Consider the following 18557-nt stretch of genomic DNA (forward strand, 5'->3'; position numbering starts at 1 on the left):
GGATGGATAAGTTGTCCCCGGTTTTTTTTTTTTTAAAAAAAAAAAAGTGGGCACAAACTTATTCTAATTTTTTTATTTTGGAAATGTTTTGAATTGAAAATTAATTAAGAGTTTAATAAAGGTCTAAGTATTAAAACCCTAAATCAATTAATATCAATTTAAAAAATTATGCAACTTTCATGTAAATTAATTCATTAATCAAATAAATTAATGCTAGAGACTTCGATCAAAATCTGAAAACTAATAAGGCCTCAGTTAATGAATCTTAGTAACTAAGGACCGGTTACTAATTTTTCATATATGTATATATATCCTTGAAGATCATTTCTGAATGAGTCGCTGCTGTGCTGGGTCTTTTGGGGGTACTGTTAGAGGTGTATAACGCTCCGACTCGGATGACTGGATGAGAACTTGCATGATAATTCCAATAAGAACCAAGAATGTTGCTGAAAATGCAATGCCTTGCCATGAGGTTAGGAGGGCAGACCACTGCACAAATTTGTAAATTCCATAGGCCTGGAGGATCGACCAGAATACGACGACCTATATAGTTGTAACAAAAAAATATGGAAGTAGAGCGAGAAAGAGGAAGTAATCGTGACTTAGGCTAGTTAGTCAAGGCAGTGTATCACATCCACCCCCTTGCACACTGAGTTTGAAACCTCCTCCTCCATGATTGAAAGAGAGTAATAAAGAGAAAAATGGTAATTTAGTCAGTTGAAGAATCTTACAATTAAGGACTTGATAGGTCTGCCAATGTTTTGAAGTTGCTGATCACTGAATGAGCCTTTGGCAAAGTTCTTCTCTAATAAGGCATCCTGGTAGTTGGAAAGTTGAAAAAGAAGAAAAAAACATCAAATATATAGTCACGAGGAAGGGCATTGTGGCTCAAGTGGTTACGATCTGCACTTGAGGTTCGTTGTTCAGTTCCCCTTGTAAGACTAAACTTATCGAAAACATAAGTTAAAAGATTAAGCTCATGAACCACAAATTTATACAAGCATTAAAATCACAATACAATAAACACAATAACAAACTAACCCGTGAAAGCAATAGAAGAAGAAGCCAAATCAGACTTCTAAACAGTGCACCTTCTCTCTTGCAAAACCAAAAGTACTCAAACTAACAATAGGTCTTAGTTCAATATTGAGCGTATATTTTGTGAGAGCAGTGGCCACTTTTTATTATAGATTAATCCTAATAATTCTCCTATTAGAAACATCATAGGATACCAACTATGAATCCAAATCATATCTGAATTACAATCCTACAAGAATTAGGATAGTTTTAAGCTTTCTAGCAAGACTTTTCTATATCAATTGAAACACTACAACCAGCTATAATATTCAGTTTCATACTCATATTCTAACACCCCTTTCACCAAATATTGCTTGTATGAGAAGTTTTCAAGCATAAGAAAATTCCAGATAAGAAGAGAAAAGAAAAGAAAGGTTGTATCAATGACCATACTATACCTTGGTAACAAACACATCTTTACACCACTGTCCAATTCCATCAGCAGTTTCTGGCAACTCCCGCATTGAGTGTCTCCTGATTTGTAATTTTACCTGCAACAATCGGAACTCCTTATAGTTAGTAACATTATTTTGGAACCTTTTCCCACAACTGTTGGCCTTAGCTCTACATGCAAAATGGATACAGTTTTTTTAACATAAGCATAAACACCATAAGCAGGACCATGCAGAAGGATACATCGACATGTTCAGGCCATTTTTCATGTCTGTACTGCTTAGTTTTTGTATATCCATGAGTACTTTGTATCTTCCTTTCTTTTCCTAGTTTTGTTGCATCCTTAAGTGTTTATTGTGGTTATATACTAATAACCATTTCACGTCATGTATGCATAAAATTCATATAATTTCAATTCATTCGTCCAATTACATGTTGTGGTTACAGCTCACAAGTACGTCCTACATGACCCGATTCAACTAATGTGGTCGTATACTGAAGGAGTAGTTTGAAAAGAATCTTAAAACAGATAAAATGACATCGGAAGGTAGATTGATTACCGAAAGTGTGATGTTCTCCACACGAGATTAATGTTGCAGTAGCAACAAATGGTTAATAATAACAACTAATCACAAGTTCATAACAAGTAGCATATGCAGAAAGAGTTATGTTGCCCTACCACAGAAGATTGCCGTCTTAATATTTTCAACAATGTAGGTGGTGGCTGATTGTTGGGGACGGCCACTGTACAATCATAAATTGCCGGAACAAATGAGCGCATGTTACTTACTGATGAAACAAACCCCTGCAAGTACGAAAATTAAAATTCAGAAAAAGAAAAGATAATGAAGCTAAAAACATACATCTCAACAGTTCTGCATGGCAAGGCATCATCTTTGCATTATTGCTCTTTGATTTATTTTAACGCTCCGTTAAAAGTATCTGGAAAATAGCAGTTCTGCCAAACTTCACTTTTAAACACATTATAGTTACCTTCGTCCGTGGAAGCAAGACGTTCCTAGGAATTGGCAACCCCCTGGAAGCTGCAAACTCTTGAGCTACCATTAGCTTTGCCTGTGTAAATCGCGTTCCTTCTACAAAGAGAGCCAACCAAAATGGGACGGGGAAGTCCTCTAGTCTTCGGAAACCTGACTGTAATGAAGAACCCGTGAGTTATACCATGAGAAAGAAGAAGACTGTGTCAAATATATGCATATAAACAAATTTAAATATACCTTCAACGTGTTTTCATCTTTCGTCCATCGCCTTTCCAAGAAGACATATTCAGAAAACCACATTGACCAACCTATGACCTGTGTGCATGTACCATTTATCAACCCTTACTAACTTTGCAAAATTACATTAATGAGTAAAAGAAGGGGAATTGCAACAAGTTGATAGCAATTGGATTGAGGAGAGTGACAAGAATTCAACTAAATAACCGAATTCGTTCTATCCAAAAAAAAAAAAAAAGTTTATAAATCATAGTTTGCAATGAAAATAACTTACTCTGGCCTAATTGATACTTCAGCCCTTATTCTGGTTTTCTTAAATCCCAATTACAAAAAGCATAACTAAATACATACAACATAAATCCTTCACTAACTTCATAGGAACGGAAAGATACATACTGAGTAAAAACTCACTGGGATGAACATTATCTCTTTCTTCATGATGGCTAGTGTGCTACCAAGGCAACCTGAGCGCTGTTTACAACATATTAATACAGATAAATGAACTAGAAATAAAAAGACGCAAGAGGTTAATAAATTTCTAACTCTGCCAACTTAATTTACTTGAAATCCATTTTCATGATAAGGGTGAGGTCTGAGGTGTTTTGAATAAGGAAAAAGAACAAAAAACACACAAGAGACAGCGTGAGTAGATGGTTTTGTGGAAAAGTATTTTGAGGTTAACAGATGAAGTACAACAAAGGGAGGCAGGAAGATCGCAGACCCTATGATGGTATCTTGCTTTTTATGAAGCCAGAAAATTATATGCTTTAAAAATACTGTCAACAGCTGAATCAGATTATTACTAATCCATTGTGAAGTTTCGTCCACCCTCCTTTCTCTTAGAGTAGATAATATTGTTTGTTAAAAAAATTAAATCAATACTGTCAACAGTTAGTATGCTTGTTTAACATCATAAAAGTGACTGCTAGTGATATATTTGGAAAGATAAGCACCTGAGCTACAAGCCATCCGACAAGCCAATCAATGTCACTTTTGTGATTGGAAATGAGAAGTGCGTGTTCTTTACCTGGAAATTCCTCAAACAAGGCAACAGTCAGTCGACGTGAGAGATTTGTAAATGTAAATGCCATCAAAATATTAATAATTGTCACCTCACCCATTAATTGAAAAGTTTCTGAATCTACATACAACTCAACCTGTAGCAGAAGTTCCAACTGTAGTTAGACCTTGATTAAAATCTAAAACCCAAGTACACCCATTAAACACGGGAATGCTTAATGCTCGCAGGGTCAATAGGGTCAACCCCACAAATTATAAGCATACTAAAAAAATTTCCAAAGATGAAAATTTCCAAAGATGTGTATGTATTGATTTCGACAAGGTTACAATTGACTAAAAGATACATCCGTTATATGGTTGAGAAAATGAGACATAAAGGGCATGAACATAAACAACTAGAAGAAAGAAGCACACCTTGATGCCTGCCCACCAATCAATGAGCCATATGAGTTCCAACCACAGCAATTCTGCTACTACTTTGTTGATCTTTCTATACATACTCTTTGATACAGGACGAACAAGGATGGAAAACACTATCTGAAAGCGCATATTGAATAATCAATGGAAAACACCGTTAATTAGTTTAGTGAGGTAAAAACAATGTTATAAGCCACTGGATAAATGGGACGATCTATAGAGCATGTAAGTCAATGACGAGTTTTTTTTTTCTTTTTCTGTTTTTTTTTTCTTTTTTTTTTTTTTTTTTTTTACAAACTATAGTTGTAGTGGGTTAAATTGTTATTACATATTAGTTGCAAAAGGGAGGGGGATCAGTGACAATCGAACCCACACCAAAATGCATAGACTTGATTGCTTTTTATCATTGCGGTATAGTGTCATCTGCAGTCAATGATATGTTTGTAACTAACCACTGGATTTTTACCCAGCAACTTAGAACAGTACACTTCCGTAAAATTACACAAAGCTACATATTTGAACATTCTTGTATGCGTCTATGTGTGCGTGTAAGTTTGGCATGGAAGTGGAGGACCTTAATTATGCAGCAAGGATGCCATATGTTGAGCCAAAAGTCATTCTTTTCTGATGGTGATGAATAGATAGAAGGTCTAAAGCACTATGGAAAATTTTCTAATTTAGATATAAATAAGTGTTCTGATAATTCATCCTTGCAACTTTTTCCAGTTAAATTAGAAAACTTTCCATAGTGCTTTAGAGCAAATTGATTAATGAATGCAAATTATAGTCGGTTCTTGAGATCCCAGCACTAACATCAGTATTACTATTCACCCATTTTATCAAAATTATGTGACGGGTTGAAACCTCGAATTTCTTTGTTACGTGATGAAATAAAGCCATTGAATAACCACAAATTCTTATTTCACATCATGCGTTGTGGCATATGTTAGGCTTCAAAAATCTCAACGTTCTCCTTAACATGCAATTGGGTCATTCAATATCCATGCAACAATAAGAAATGATGGCAAATTTATTTTCCTTGTGAAGCAAGTTTTAGTTATTTAATTAATGTCATCAGATACGTACCTGCAAGAGATTAACAATGAGGCCCGAGAGTACCAAGAGAACGCCGATGGGGACAATCGCAACTATAGCTGGGATGGCCATGGATTGTGAGGCGCTGCGGCGGCAGCAGCAGCTGCTAATGCTGTTTGGCTTTGAGTATGGAGACGAGACACAGATGCAACGGGAGGCAGAGAGGAGACCGTTTTGGGGTCACAACGAAACGAGAACACAGCGTGAGAGTCTGAGAAGCGAACAGGAAGCCGCTTCAAACGCTCCATGTGGTGCTATTACAAAGGGAACTCATCATTACATGACGTGCATGCGTTTTGACATTTTCTAATGGTCACTATTCTTTTTCCAAACGAAAAGAGAAATATAATCACGTTTCTAATAAGAGATTAACTTACATAGAACAGATTTACCGTCACACGGTGTTCCGGTCTAATAAAGCATTAATATATGTAAATTCCTCAACATTTGGCTTTGTAGGATTAGATCAGGATATCACATGACAATGAATTCGTTTCATGTAGATTGTTCTCTCTCTAACATAGATTATATAATCACAAAAAAGGAATCTAATCACTTATTTATTTTATCAATCGTGGTCAGATTGGATTTTTTTTTTTTTTTTTTTTATCATTCAAAATTTAATTTAACATTAGGTTATAATGAAAATTAAATATTTTTCAAAGACGGTAATCTAGTTTTCTATATATTATATTTTAAACACATTTGGTATTAACTACATGATAATACTTGCATTTTTTTGTGCGGGGATGAGATTACAAATAATGTATCTTGACTATACAAATTTCGTAGTCAAAACTCACTACTACAATTAACACGTTTTGCGACAAAGCAAAGTTTTTGTCGCAAAAGGACAATTTTCGTCCATTAATAATTTAAGCAACGAAGGCTTTGTCACAAAAGTGTTGTCACGCAAAGCTCATGAAAAAAGCATTTGCACGACGAAGAATAGCTTCGTCGCATAAACTACAAGGGAACGAAAACATGTCATTGCATAGATTTTATGGTGACAAAGGCCTTCGTCGAGTAAACCTCAAACAAAAGTCAAGTAATTTTAATGTTATTTAATTATGAAATTGTTTTTGTTTAGAAATCTGCACGACGAAGTAATTTGTTGCTTTTAATATTATGCAACGAAGTACATTGTCACGCAAGGTTTAGAATAAAATGTTTTTAGTTTATTTTTTTTAGGCTTATTAGTCGAAATGCTCCTTGAAATTACCATTGAGTCTCAGTTTACCTCTTGAAACTGGTTTTGTCTAATTTGCCCCCTAAAATTGACATTTTCAACTCTTTTGTCTCACTTTACCCACTTCTGTTAATGGACTGTAAATTTAAAGGGTATTTTAGATATTTTAGTTTTTACACATTTATTTACCTCTAGCCTACACACTAAACAAGTCTCAGTTTTATTTTTGACAACTCTACTTCAAATGCATAAATTTTGGGCATTTTTAATAATTTATTCAATCAATAGAAAATTTTCGAGCAACAAAATCATTGTATCAATCAAAATAATGGTTACATTTGTTCGTAAAGTTATTTCACTTGCAAGACATCCATGTATTAGCTCGAAACTTTGCAATTGATAAATATTCATACAATAAAATCATTATACCATGAAACTATCCTACCAAAATACTTTCCAAACCAAAAAAATATTTAAAGCAAATGTGCATAATTTGAACAAGCTCATGCCTAGTGGAATCAGTGCTCAACAATGTGAAATTTTTTGTTTCAAACTGTGCACATTTGCTGTAAATGATTTTTTAGGTTTGAGAAGTATTTTGGATAGGATAGCTTAATTGCAAAGTTTCGACTTTACAAACAAATGTAACCCTTATTTTGGTTGATACAATGATTTGTTGCTCGAAAATTTTCTATTGATTGAATAATTTATTTTTTTTAAAAAAAAACCCAAAATTTATGCGTTTGATTTAGAGTTGTCAAAAATAAAATTGTGACTTGTTTAATGTGTAGGCTAGAGGTAAATAAATGAGTAAAAACTAAAATATCTAAAATACCCTTAAATTTAAGGGTCCAGTATTGGAAGTAGGTAAAGTCAGACAAAAAAAAAATGAAAATGTCAGTTTCAGGGGATCAAATGAGGCTCAATAGCAGTTTCAGGGGACATTTCGACTAATAAGCCTTTTTTTTAAAAAAAAAAAAAAGAAAACAAATGAAAAAGGCTTCAATATTTTGAATTTTATTAAAAATACCATAGAATAACTTTATTTAATGGTTAGGACAAAACACAATATCAAACCAGCCCAATAAAGACTGGCCCAAATAAATAATTTATTGAGCTTCCAATTTTACCCTACCGTCAGTATTGGCCGTTTATGTTCTCCGTTTCCATCACGGGTGTTCTTCTCATCTGGAGATCGTCTGCTCTCTCCCTGCCTGCACTCCTCCTCTTCTTCCATGTCCGCCACGACGTCATCTCAGTACCTCATAAACCCACCGTCTCTGCAACCACAAAAGCCATCCACGTCTTCCAAAGCGCTCGCATCCACAATCTCCGGCAACCTCAAGATCAAATTCAATTTCCTGATATCCACAGGCTTTCACTTGTCGATGATGGCGTTGTATTTCAGATCCCGCAGGATGCTATATTACTATATGGACGGGTGGACAGATCCATGGTTGAACTAGAACCACGTTTCGAGAAGACCTCGTTAGGTTTGAGAGCACAACTTGTTTTTGTGATTATTATTATTATTTCTCTTATATATGTCAGTCCACCATCAATATCTAAAGTTCATCAATCTTTCCTATGGCCACCAAAATTAATTGAAAATTCAGAAAACTTTTGTAGACACCGAAATTTCAGTGAAATAAATGTTAACCAATGTATTAAAATTACAACATTTATTCATTTCACCTACATCACACATTAATTTCACCTACAACTTCCATTTATTTCACCTACATCACACACTCATTTCACCTACAACTTCCACTTACTTCACCAACCTCACATACTTACTTCACCTACCAACTCTATTTATTTCACCTACAACATCTACTCACTTCACCAAAAAAATGGATGGTGGTGATTCACTCTCAAAGCCTATAAATAGGCTTCTCCATCAAGAGAAAAAGGAGAGGAATTTACATCACACCAAAACCTTGAAGCCTTGAAACTCTAAAGCTCTCAAGCAAATCCCGAAGGATCAAGAAAGCACTCTTCGTTCTTCGTCAAATCCTCATTCAAGATCAAGCCCCAACGGCCCTTGAAGAACTTTCACCAACTCAAGATCAAGCCCCGACGGCCCTTGAAGAAAGTGTTCATCGTTCATCATCCGTTCATCCTAAGATCAAGCCCCAACAGCCCTTTGGATCAACAACCTCAACAAATCCACGTATCCAATCATTCTTCAAGATTAAGCCCAAAAGCCCTTGAAGATCCGCTCATCCATCAACCTTCAAGATCAAGCCCAAAAGCCTCCTTGAAGACCTGTTCATCAACCTTCAAAGATCAAGCCCTGAAGGCCCCTTGAAGAAACTTCCCTCAACCTTCAGGATCAAGCCCCAACGGCCCTTGAAGAAACTTCAAACTGTTCATCCAAGATCAAGCCTCGACGGCCCTTGGATCAATCGCACATCCACAAATCAACACCTTACAGAGATCGAATCAGAGGATCAAATTACAAAGAGATTGTAACCCCAAAATCATTAATTAATACAAAATATATTTTGTACACGTGTTCTTGTTTCAGGAATTTTTCGTGTTTACAACCTTATCAGCTTTACCTTTGGTTGTGAATTGTTATCTCAAAATTGCCAAGAGCTATTTGTGTGCGGCACGGCTCTACATTTTGTTTTTTGTTTTTTTTCTCTCTATTTGCGGCCTTTCGAGTTATCGAAATCGAAGTTTTGAGTTTACATGCATTAGGGTGACAGAGCTTGTACTTGATTTTATATATTCTGTCAAGCTTGAGTGAAACTTTAACCAAATAAATATTATTCTTTAAGCTTTGGTTTGGATATTTCTTATTATTTTGAGTTTAGACCTTCAGCTAACTTTGGTTTGTCTTGCTAATGTCATTGTGTTTAGTAGTATTCATGTTTATTTGTAAGTGAAAATTACGGGCAACAAGTATATTATTTTAAAGGTCTCAATGGTGCAATAGATAAAATTATCATGTGTTTATATAGTACAATTTGCCCATTATGTACTTATCAGGTGGTGTCACCGATTACAAGATAGTTTTCTCGCCTCTTATAATATTTTGGTTGTGAAATTTTTGTTTCTGGTTATTTGAAGTTTTGGTTGAAGTTGCCAAGAGAGGAGGTTCATGTTATTATAAACTTTGATTTTTATGTGCATACATTTTATATTGATAGTACCAATATTCAGTTTCAAAAATAGTATATTACTTGAGTTCAGTTTCATAAATAGTATAATACCCCTATTTAGTTTCAGAAATAGTGTAATACTCGCAATCAGTTTCATAAATAGTGTGGTACATGTTTTCAATTTCATAAATAGTGTGATACTTGTGTTCAGTTTTAGAAATAATGTAATACTCGTGTTCAGTTTCAAAAATAGTGTAATATTCGTGTTCAGTTTCAGAAAGAGTGTACTACACGTGTTCAATTTAGAAATAGTGTAGTACTCGTGTTCAGTTTCATAAATAGTGTAGTACTGTTTTAGTTTCAGAAATAATGTAATACCCGTTTTCATTTTCAGAAATAATTAGTGTTCCGTTTAAGAATTAATGACCGGTAGTAACTTTTTAAAACCCACAACAATCTCAATCTGGCTCTTTGTAAATAAAAAATTTATATTAATCTTACTTTGATTCTATTATTTCAATAAGCATTTCAACACGATTTTGATATGGTATTTTATGGTGGATGCACATATATTTATAGGCCTGATTATAGTGCTAATAAATTTCAATGGCAGCATCATATATTTCTTTACCATTTAGCACAAAGATGAGGTTAAGGAGTCAGCAGATGAGGTTAAGGGAGTCGGACTCCACAATTACATGTTCCCTTCTCAACGTAGGCCCATAAGGCCTCCCTCACCGCCATAGATTCGATGGTTAAACTGGAGGCTGCCCTCACTCCACCATGACCTCCTCCCAATTGGAACCAACCACTGCTGTTTTTAATCACCCAACCCGTACCACCAATCGCCGTCTCTTCTCTCTATGCACCAGCATAATTAACCTTCCACCAACCAAATGCCAGTTTCCTCCACACAACTATCTCCCTCCTTGTATTCTTTTCCTCCACACAACCAAATGACAGAGATTATGAAAATGTCACAAAATTTGGATCGGATTGAAGCACCTAGGTCTTAGCCCTTCCTCTTATGGCACTCCCTCACAAATCCTCAATGTAAAACCCTAGCTTCCCCAAAATGGTGGAGTAATTTGGGAAAAACAGTACAAACCCACAACGGCGGCGTCAACGCCATTGGATCTAAACAAAATGTGTATGGGTCGTCGATCAGGAGGTCCAGATCGAACACCTAGTCCCGCCATGACGCCATATCCTCCCATTCTCGCTTTTCTATTCTTTGTCACTGCTCCTCTTGATGTTAGAGCCGGAACCGCTCCCGACGGTGCTGTCATTCCGTCTTCGGTTTCGTTTGTGATGGGGTTTTGGGGTTTAGAGGATTTGATGGGGTTGTGAAATGGAGTAGGAGTAGGAGGGTGAGGGTAGAGAAGACGAATCTGGAGGTGGGTTTTGGTATGAACATGGTTTTGGGGGATTTTACAAAGGGAAGTGGTGTTCTTGTGGATCTTGAGCAAGTGAGATGAGATTTACGAGGAGGAAGAGGAGGATGTGCTGGGAAAGAGGGAGGGAGAAGACAAAAGAATTTTTTTAATTGTTTAATATTCACGTTGGTCCATATTAACACGTGTCATCCAGTCATTATCCACATGGGCGTCTCGTTATAGGTTAACGGTTGTTTTAACAGATAACTTAACGAATGTATGACTTTAGGTACTAAATTAAGACGAAAAAAACTTGACATATGAAATGTTGAAAATAAAAAAACTTCAAGATAGTAAACTAAGATTAACCTTATTTTATTATGTGGGTCTGACTAATTTTGAAAATTTATTCCATTTATTTATTTTTTTTAAATAAGTCCTACAAATATGATTTAAAAAAAAAAAAACATATGGGTTGGAGGAAGAAAAAATTCGACATTGCCACGTCAGTCGTCAAATTAACATTTAAAATTTATCTGTTGACGTTTCCATTAGAAATGCTAAGTGACTTACTTAATAATTTATCTCACTTGTCACTGAGCATTATCGCTAAAGGTGGTTCGGGTTGGGATCCCAAATCAAAACCTCCAACTCGAGTCCCAAACCAAAATATTTCAGGTTGCGATTTTATATCTTGAAACTGAGCCAAACACTTGGGATTCCCAAAACAAGATGCTCGAAAAAAATTTAAGATTTCGAGTCACTTTAGGATTGGGCTTGACTTGCAACCTAAACCCTGAAACCCTCCCAAAGATCTGCAACCTTAAACCCAACTTGCAACCCTAAACCTAATTCAAAATCCACCCAACCCGAAACCCTATCAAATCACAAATCCATAAATCAACATGCAATTGGACTGCAAATGAAAACAACAAAAACCCACCCAAAATCAGAAACCCTTACTTGGAATTTGGGACTCAATTTGTGTTGGATTCACGTCATAGAAGGTGTGCTTGCTTCTTTGTGTGTGTCGGAGAATCTGTGCTTACTTCTCTATGTGTGTCGGAGAAGGTGTGCTTGCTTGTGGCTGGCCGGATTCGCATCGAAGAAGGTGGACGGAGGAGCGGAGCCGAGATTCGAGAGAGATGAGAGGGTTAGGTACTTAGGTTTAAGTTTGAATGGAAGATGGATTCGAGAGTTAGAGAGGTCTGAGGGAATAGGTTTACAATGGACGATTGAGATTGAATCTTAACCATCAACAATCCAAGTAATTTGTAATTATAAAGTAAAAATATATATATATATATATATAAAATTTTCGGTTCGGTTTGAGATTACTAAAAAATTACATAGATGAGTTTGAATCCTAAATCGAAACTTTCGGGATCGGTTCAGCTCCGCGTACTTAAGGTTTCGAGATTTTCAGTTCGGGCATTTTTCGATCTAATTTTGGAATGAGAGTGATGCTCATCCCTTTTAATAAGAATTTAAATTTTAAAATTTGTATCTTAGATAAATTAAACCAAACTAATTCAACGGAAATCAATGACCACCACCCACGGTTGAGCAAAGTGCAAAAACGGAGTGTGTATTTAGTCGGGGTAACAGAACGCTGTCGTAACAGTTGTTATCCCTGAGTGCTGCTGGGTCCGTCTTTGTTCTGGTTGCCGGCAGAAAAGCAGTGGTTCCAAGTTAGCATAGTTTCAGAAACTAAGAAAAATGATGAGCGCTCAGCTTCAGCCGCTGAGTAGTATGATGGCGGCGGCTCCTACGATGGCGTCTCAGGGGTACCAGCATCATAATCAGCCAACTTCAGTGGAGGAGGTCAGAACCCTCTGGATTGGCGATTTACAGTATTGGGTCGACGAAAACTACCTCAATACCTGCTTTGCTCACACCGGAGAGGTCTGTCTCTCTCTCTCTCTCTTCATTTGTATACTATCCGTTAGGGTTTTACGGGAAATTTTGAGTTTAGTGACCATAATCCACTTGGAATAAAAAACGTATTTCCCTCTTGATTTTGCGTTTTGCTTACTGCATCGTGTCGTTTTGGGTTGCCTGGAATTGCTTTCTTCTAGGGATGAATATATATGTGTTACAATGAGTCAATGACAGACTGAACTGATGTAGGACAAGTCTTTGATTGATATATTATTGTTTGCTTTGGTTATTGATAAAGCATGAATTTTGTGAATACATATTTTGGGCTAATTTATAGGTATATGGTGGGTAGGGCATTGAGCAGCCTACAAGAAATGGAAATTTATCGCCTTTAGAGCTGAATATTGTTGTTTTGTTAGCGCAAGTGATGAGGGTGGGTGGGAAATGGGTTTGGATTAGGCTTGGGTGAAGGGTTTGATTCCCTTCCGTTGTAACTCAAACAAGGGGAAAAGAAACTACTGTGTAACTGGACAATTTTTTAGTGAGGATGACGATATGTTGGATGTTGTGACTTTGTAATTGGAGTCCTGTGACCACTAGATGATTAATAGTCCATTTTTTTTGTAAAGACCAATTGAATTTGCGAGTATGATTTCCACTGTTCTATTCAGTTTACTAGATTATATTTGTGGTTATTTCTAGAAGAGTTAAGAAAGCAAGGCCGCTCTTCTGATATTTAACTTGTTGGCCCGTTGGTGGTTTATTAACTCTTTGGGATATGAAATGGAAGGGCGTCTTCTGCCATTCCATAATCCCTGGTGAATGTGAAATTATATTCCTAATTCATGATATCAAGAGAAATTGCCATCTATGCTAGCTGACATCTTCTTTATTGTTTACTTTCTGGAACCTAGATCAATCTTTGCTCTGTGTTTGGACTTGATGATATAAGGAACTTTGATTTGAAATACTGTGTGAAATATGACTTGGACCAGCGAGTGGGAGAAATGCCAATATTCAAATTCATAGACTTCATTTATGTTTACTTGCACTAAACTTCAGTTGGGAAGATATTTCAAATGTTGATTCATCTTTCCAATCTGTGGTCCTTTACTTATATCAGTTATGTATGAATTTTATAATAAAAATGAGTAAAAATGAATAGGCAACTCATCTACACCCTTTATTGAGCCCTTTCAAGCAATTTGGAAGGCCAAGGTACCTCCCAAGGTATGGCTGTTCACTTGTGATCTGGTTAAGAGGAATCAGCCTTACTAGTATCTCTTACCACACTGGTGTGTGATGTGCAAAAGTGCTGCTGAGAGCTCTGATCACTTCTTGATTTTTTGTCCTATTGCTTTGATCCTTTGATCTTGTGGATGTTTAGGGAAGCCAGAAGCCCATTCGAGCTGCTTCTTGTACTGTGAGAGGTATAATCTCTCTAGTGTTAGGAGATGTGGGGTCACGGTACTCTTTTGTGTGGTGGGGATGGAGAGGAGTAGAAGGATGTTTGATTGAGCAAGGGAGGAGAAGGCTGGATCTTCATGGGATAGACTTCGTTGTTGGGCTTCCCCTCGACCAGCAGTCCTGAGTGTTCATAATCTACAGATAGTTATTTTCAGTGCTGTACACTAGTTTTTTTATGTTCGTCTGCTCCTATGCATCTCTATTGTGTAGCTAAGCTTTGCGATTTGACATAATTACTGATTACTGTTCTTGCTTCCTTTCACCTTCTCATGCATTTCTTGGAACATTCATTTAGGAGGAACTTGACATAGAGAGTTTCAAAATTGTCAGGTCTACTCATGGCTTAGTTAATATTTGATTGATCCCGGGATGGACTGAAAATTTTAGCTTATTCATTAAGTCTTTCCTTGCACCCTTTTCATTCTTTGTTCCAGTTAATCCCATTCCAGAGCATATAAATTGATTTTGAAATACTGATGTACCAACTAAAGTACATATTGTTGTGTGGTTTGTAGTCACCAAATAGACGACATTGTACTTCTTTAATTTGCAAGTTGGTGTATCCTATGCGAAGTAATGTAGAGAGTGCTGATCATATTTTTTTGGCTTACTACCAAGTCTGGATTAGGTTACTGAAAGTACTTGAATGAAGTGGGTTTGGGCAAGACTATTTTTTTCCTGGTTGAGGTTTATTTGGGAGTTGGGACAAATAAGAGGGTGATACCCTTTGGCGGTGTTTCGTTTTGGATTCTGCTTAAATTTGTTTGGATGAAATAATAGTCTTTGATGATAAGGTGCTGGCAGTGGATATTGTTTTTGAAAGAATTAAGTTTTGCAGCTTATACATCTCATCCATCTTTGGTTGTATTTCTTATTTATATGGTTTAATTTAAGTTTTTGTGTCCCTGACTCCCATCCACAAAAAAGAAAAAGCAAGCTTGATAGGTGGCTTAATTAAACTAATTATGCAATTCTATAGCAGTCTGCTGAAAGGAGATGCTATTACGTACTTTTATATGATTACTTTATGCAGGTGATTTCAATAAAGATAATACGTAATAAAATTACTGGCCAGCCGGAGGGCTATGGGTTTGTAGAATTTGTTTCTCATGCCGCAGCGGAAAGGGTTCTTCATGCTTACAATGGGACACAAATGCCTGGAACTGAACAAACTTTTAGGTTAAACTGGGCTTCCTTTGGTATTGGGGAAAGACGTCCTGATGCTGCGCCTGAGCACTCTATTTTTGTAGGCGATTTAGCCCCTGATGTTACAGATTATACCTTGCAAGAAACCTTTCGAACTAATTATCCATCAGTTAGAGGTGCCAAGGTTGTGACTGATCCTAACACTGGACGCTCAAAGGGATATGGGTTTGTCAAGTTTGCTGATGAGACTGAAAGGAACCGAGCTATGTCAGAAATGAATGGTCAGTATTGCTCAAGTAGACCAATGCGTATCAGTGCAGCAACACCGAAGAAAACCACCGGTTTTCAGCAACAATATGCTACTGCAAAAGGTAAGGGCATTTCATATATCGATATAGAAATAAATTCAAGTTGTGGACAGAAGGGCGTGCTCCTACTTGGTTTCACGTATTAAGTTTATGTAGTATTATTTCTATTGTCTCCACAATGCTCTCTTGAAAAAAGTCAAGTTAACCTGATCCTATGCACTTACCTGTGGATTTTTCTGGCAGCAGTATATCCTGTTCCAGCATACACTACACCAGCAGTTCCAGTGCTTCCAACAGCAGATTATGACGTAAACAACACTACAGTATGTCTGATGTGCTTAACTGTATTACTTTATTTCGTTTTTGTGTCTAATTTATTATTCTTATGATCTACATGGTTATGTTCAATGCAGATTTTTGTTGGTAACTTGGATCCTAACGTGATGGAGGATGAACTCAAGCAAACTTTTATGCAGTTTGGAGAGATTTTCTATGTCAAGATTCCTGTGGGCAAAGGATGTGGTTTTGTACAGTTTGGGACAAGGTTCGTTTAGCATTTTAGCCTTCATTTGATTGTTCCATTTTCTTTATTTTATTTTTATCAAAAAAATGGTTCGCCATCCATCTTGGTTCCAAATACATAGCTGATTAGAGTTAGAATGTTGGCTTATTTATGTTAGCCCCTGTCACGTGTCTCCTTTGCTTGAACAAGGGGCATTGCATGAAGGAAAGAGGCAAGAAAATGTTTGCAATGTTTTTCTCAGGCCTTTCAACTTCCCCAAGAAAGACAAAATGTTACTTTTTGTTGTTTATTGGTTTCACTTCTGTCCATACAGGGCATCTGCTGAAGAAGCTATCCAAAGGATGCAGGGAAAGATGATTGGTCAACAAGTAGTCCGTATTTCTTGGGGCAGGAGCCCAACAGCGAAACAGGTGATTACTTTTTTGGATGAGAGTGTTGTTCTCCATATATTTCTTCTTTCCTTGATGTACGATGCATGAAAGAGAACTCGAGTTTGTTACATCTTCTCACGGATGCATAAAAAACAATTTATAGTCAAGTATAACCTGAAAAACTGTCATATCGTAGGATGTACCTGGTAGCTGGGGTCAGCAAGTAGATCCAAACCAATGGGCTGCATATTATGGTTATGGACAAGGCTACGATGCCTATGCTTATGGGGCTACTCCTGATCCATCATTATATGCATACGGTGCATATGCTGGCTATGGTCAGTATCCTCAACAGGCAAGTCTATAAATTCAGTTTCGCATGTATCCTGATTGTTGCTATTGTTGGTTCAAAGAACTTTCAACTTGTAGTCTTCCATATTGTTCAGTTAGCTAGCTGGTACTAGAGTACTTCATCTACAACTTGACAAGGAATTGACGTGGGAGTTTAACGATTGCAACTTCTTTGCTTTTCTTTGAGTGTATTTTTGGATTTTTCTGTTTTCAGGTTGAAGGAGTTCAAGATGTTGCAACTGTGGGAGGTACTATCCTGTCTGTTGAACAGAGAGAAGAGTTGGATGATCCCTTGGCAACACCAGATGTTGATAAGTACATCTTCTCACCTTTTTTGTTAATGTAACATCTTTTAACTGAATTATATTTAGTAAAATTAAAGTTGAACGAGTTAATAAATAAAATTATATGTTGTCGGTTTGTATCTTTTAACCATGCGATAAGGTCAGCGTATCAACTATCAACCATTGCGGAATTATTCATGAACTGTTAAAAAATGGCCTCACATGACATACAAACATAGTTTTGGTTGAAGCATTGACATTTTTATTTTCTATTACGTTACCCGCATTAATGGTTCTTCCAAGGCAAGAAAGAACAGAACAAATACTCCCTACTTTCAAAGATCGTTGTTGTGAATTGTAATATTAGATTCTCTCGACACCATTGGTGTACAGAGGAAACCATCATACTATGTAATATACATAACTGTGTATTGACTTGTTTGCTTCTCTTGGTTGATTGCTAGGTTAAATGCAGCTTACCTCGCGTGCCACGAAAGGGCCATTTTGTGCCGGCCCTTGTGGTTGAGAACATCATCGTTTACGCAGCAAGCTTAGTCATGGTTCGCATAGTGTTTATACAGACCGCCCTTATAAACACCGGAGTGAAACTGAGGCCGGGAAGAGTACAGCGGTACACTGCACTTTGATCTAGTATTCCGTAGGATCTAATCATAGGCTGTCGATATGAAATTGTGTTAAAGTTTGAGACCCGGTGGCTATGTCGATACGGGACCCCTTTTTGAGTTAAGTTTGGGACCCTTATTTTTCGCATTAAGATTTTTGAGTTATCAAACATCCATCCTCATGAGCTAGGATGATTGCTAAGTTTAAAACAGTATTAAGACAGGTTTTTATGTTGTTGTTGTTTGTTTGTTTTTTTTTTTTTTTTGGTTTTTTTTTTTTGGTGTAGTTTGAGGAAAAAGGGATTAGTTTTGAGTGGTTACTTTTTTATACAAGTATGGAAAATTTGATCCCCAAAATAATAATACGGGGTGGGTTAAATGGGGGTGGAGGGTGGTTTGAACTCGGATGCAAAGGGCTGACACAGCCGCTCTAGTCAACGTAACTACTTCCATGTGAAAATAATGAACCTTTTGTATCAATTATTAAAGAGTAAACTGTCGATTTTCCCCTCTGAACTTTCATTTAACTTCCGATTTTCCCTTTAACTTTTTTATTGGAAAATTAAGGACTTGAACTAATTTTTTTGGCCAATTTCCCCTGCTATTAGTTTTTCATTTATTTCATCCAAATTTTTGTTAAATGGAAGCATGTGTACAACATCTGAGGGTAGTTTGGTCCCTTTGTTCT

The 18557-nt window shown here is 36.6% G+C and overlaps 2 protein-coding genes across 3 annotated transcripts; one reads left to right on the forward strand and one right to left on the reverse strand.

Moving 5' to 3' along the window:
- Window positions 1-256: 256 nt before the first annotated feature.
- LOC137742938 (1-acyl-sn-glycerol-3-phosphate acyltransferase 3-like) lies at window positions 257-5309 on the reverse strand. Its single transcript, XM_068482874.1, has 11 exons — window positions 5229-5309; window positions 4140-4262; window positions 3823-3862; window positions 3659-3732; window positions 3117-3176; window positions 2706-2783; window positions 2464-2622; window positions 2150-2275; window positions 1476-1568; window positions 732-818; window positions 257-543 (listed from the first exon to the last, which is right to left on the reverse strand). The coding sequence occupies exons 1-11, from the start codon at window positions 5307-5309 to the stop codon at window positions 322-324; spliced, it is 1143 nt and encodes a 380-aa protein (XP_068338975.1). The 3' UTR covers window positions 257-321.
- Window positions 5310-12412: 7103 nt separating this feature from the next.
- On the forward strand, window positions 12413-18099 carry LOC137742311 (polyadenylate-binding protein RBP47B'-like). 2 transcript variants are annotated; one of them, XM_068482151.1, is made up of 8 exons: window positions 12413-12820; window positions 15297-15780; window positions 15961-16040; window positions 16131-16261; window positions 16554-16650; window positions 16808-16966; window positions 17177-17277; window positions 17711-18099. In XM_068482151.1, the coding sequence occupies exons 1-8, from the start codon at window positions 12635-12637 to the stop codon at window positions 17799-17801; spliced, it is 1329 nt and encodes a 442-aa protein (XP_068338252.1). In that variant the 5' UTR covers window positions 12413-12634; the 3' UTR covers window positions 17802-18099. The 2 variants fall into 2 exon arrangements, with proteins under 2 accessions (XP_068338252.1, XP_068338253.1); XM_068482152.1 differs by having other exon boundaries at window positions 15964-16040.
- Window positions 18100-18557: the final 458 nt, after the last annotated feature.

The sequence above is a fragment of the Pyrus communis genome, chromosome 8 (assembly GCF_963583255.1).
Source record: "Pyrus communis chromosome 8, drPyrComm1.1, whole genome shotgun sequence".
NCBI lineage: Eukaryota > Viridiplantae > Streptophyta > Magnoliopsida > Rosales > Rosaceae > Pyrus > Pyrus communis.

What these genes read in the sequence shown, in the direction of transcription:
- LOC137742938 (XM_068482874.1), bottom strand. Translation starts at nt 5,309, where the DNA reads ATGGCCATCCCAGCTATAGTTGCGATTGTCCCCATCGGCGTTCTCTTG. An exon ending in ATTGGTGGGCAGGCATCAAG is followed by an intron (nt 3,863 to 4,139) that starts GTGTGCTTCTTT and finishes CTTCTGCTACAG; the next exon opens with GTTGAGTTGTATGTAGATTC. An exon ending in GACCTATCAAGTCCTTAATT is followed by an intron (nt 544 to 731) that starts GTAAGATTCTTC and finishes ACAACTATATAG; the next exon opens with GTCGTCGTATTCTGGTCGAT.
- LOC137742311 (XM_068482151.1), top strand. Translation starts at nt 12,635, where the DNA reads ATGATGAGCGCTCAGCTTCAGCCGCTGAGTAGTATGATGGCGGCGGCT. An exon ending in ATGACGTAAACAACACTACA is followed by an intron (nt 16,041 to 16,130) that starts GTATGTCTGATG and finishes TGTTCAATGCAG; the next exon opens with ATTTTTGTTGGTAACTTGGA. An exon ending in GGAGCCCAACAGCGAAACAG is followed by an intron (nt 16,651 to 16,807) that starts GTGATTACTTTT and finishes GTCATATCGTAG; the next exon opens with GATGTACCTGGTAGCTGGGG.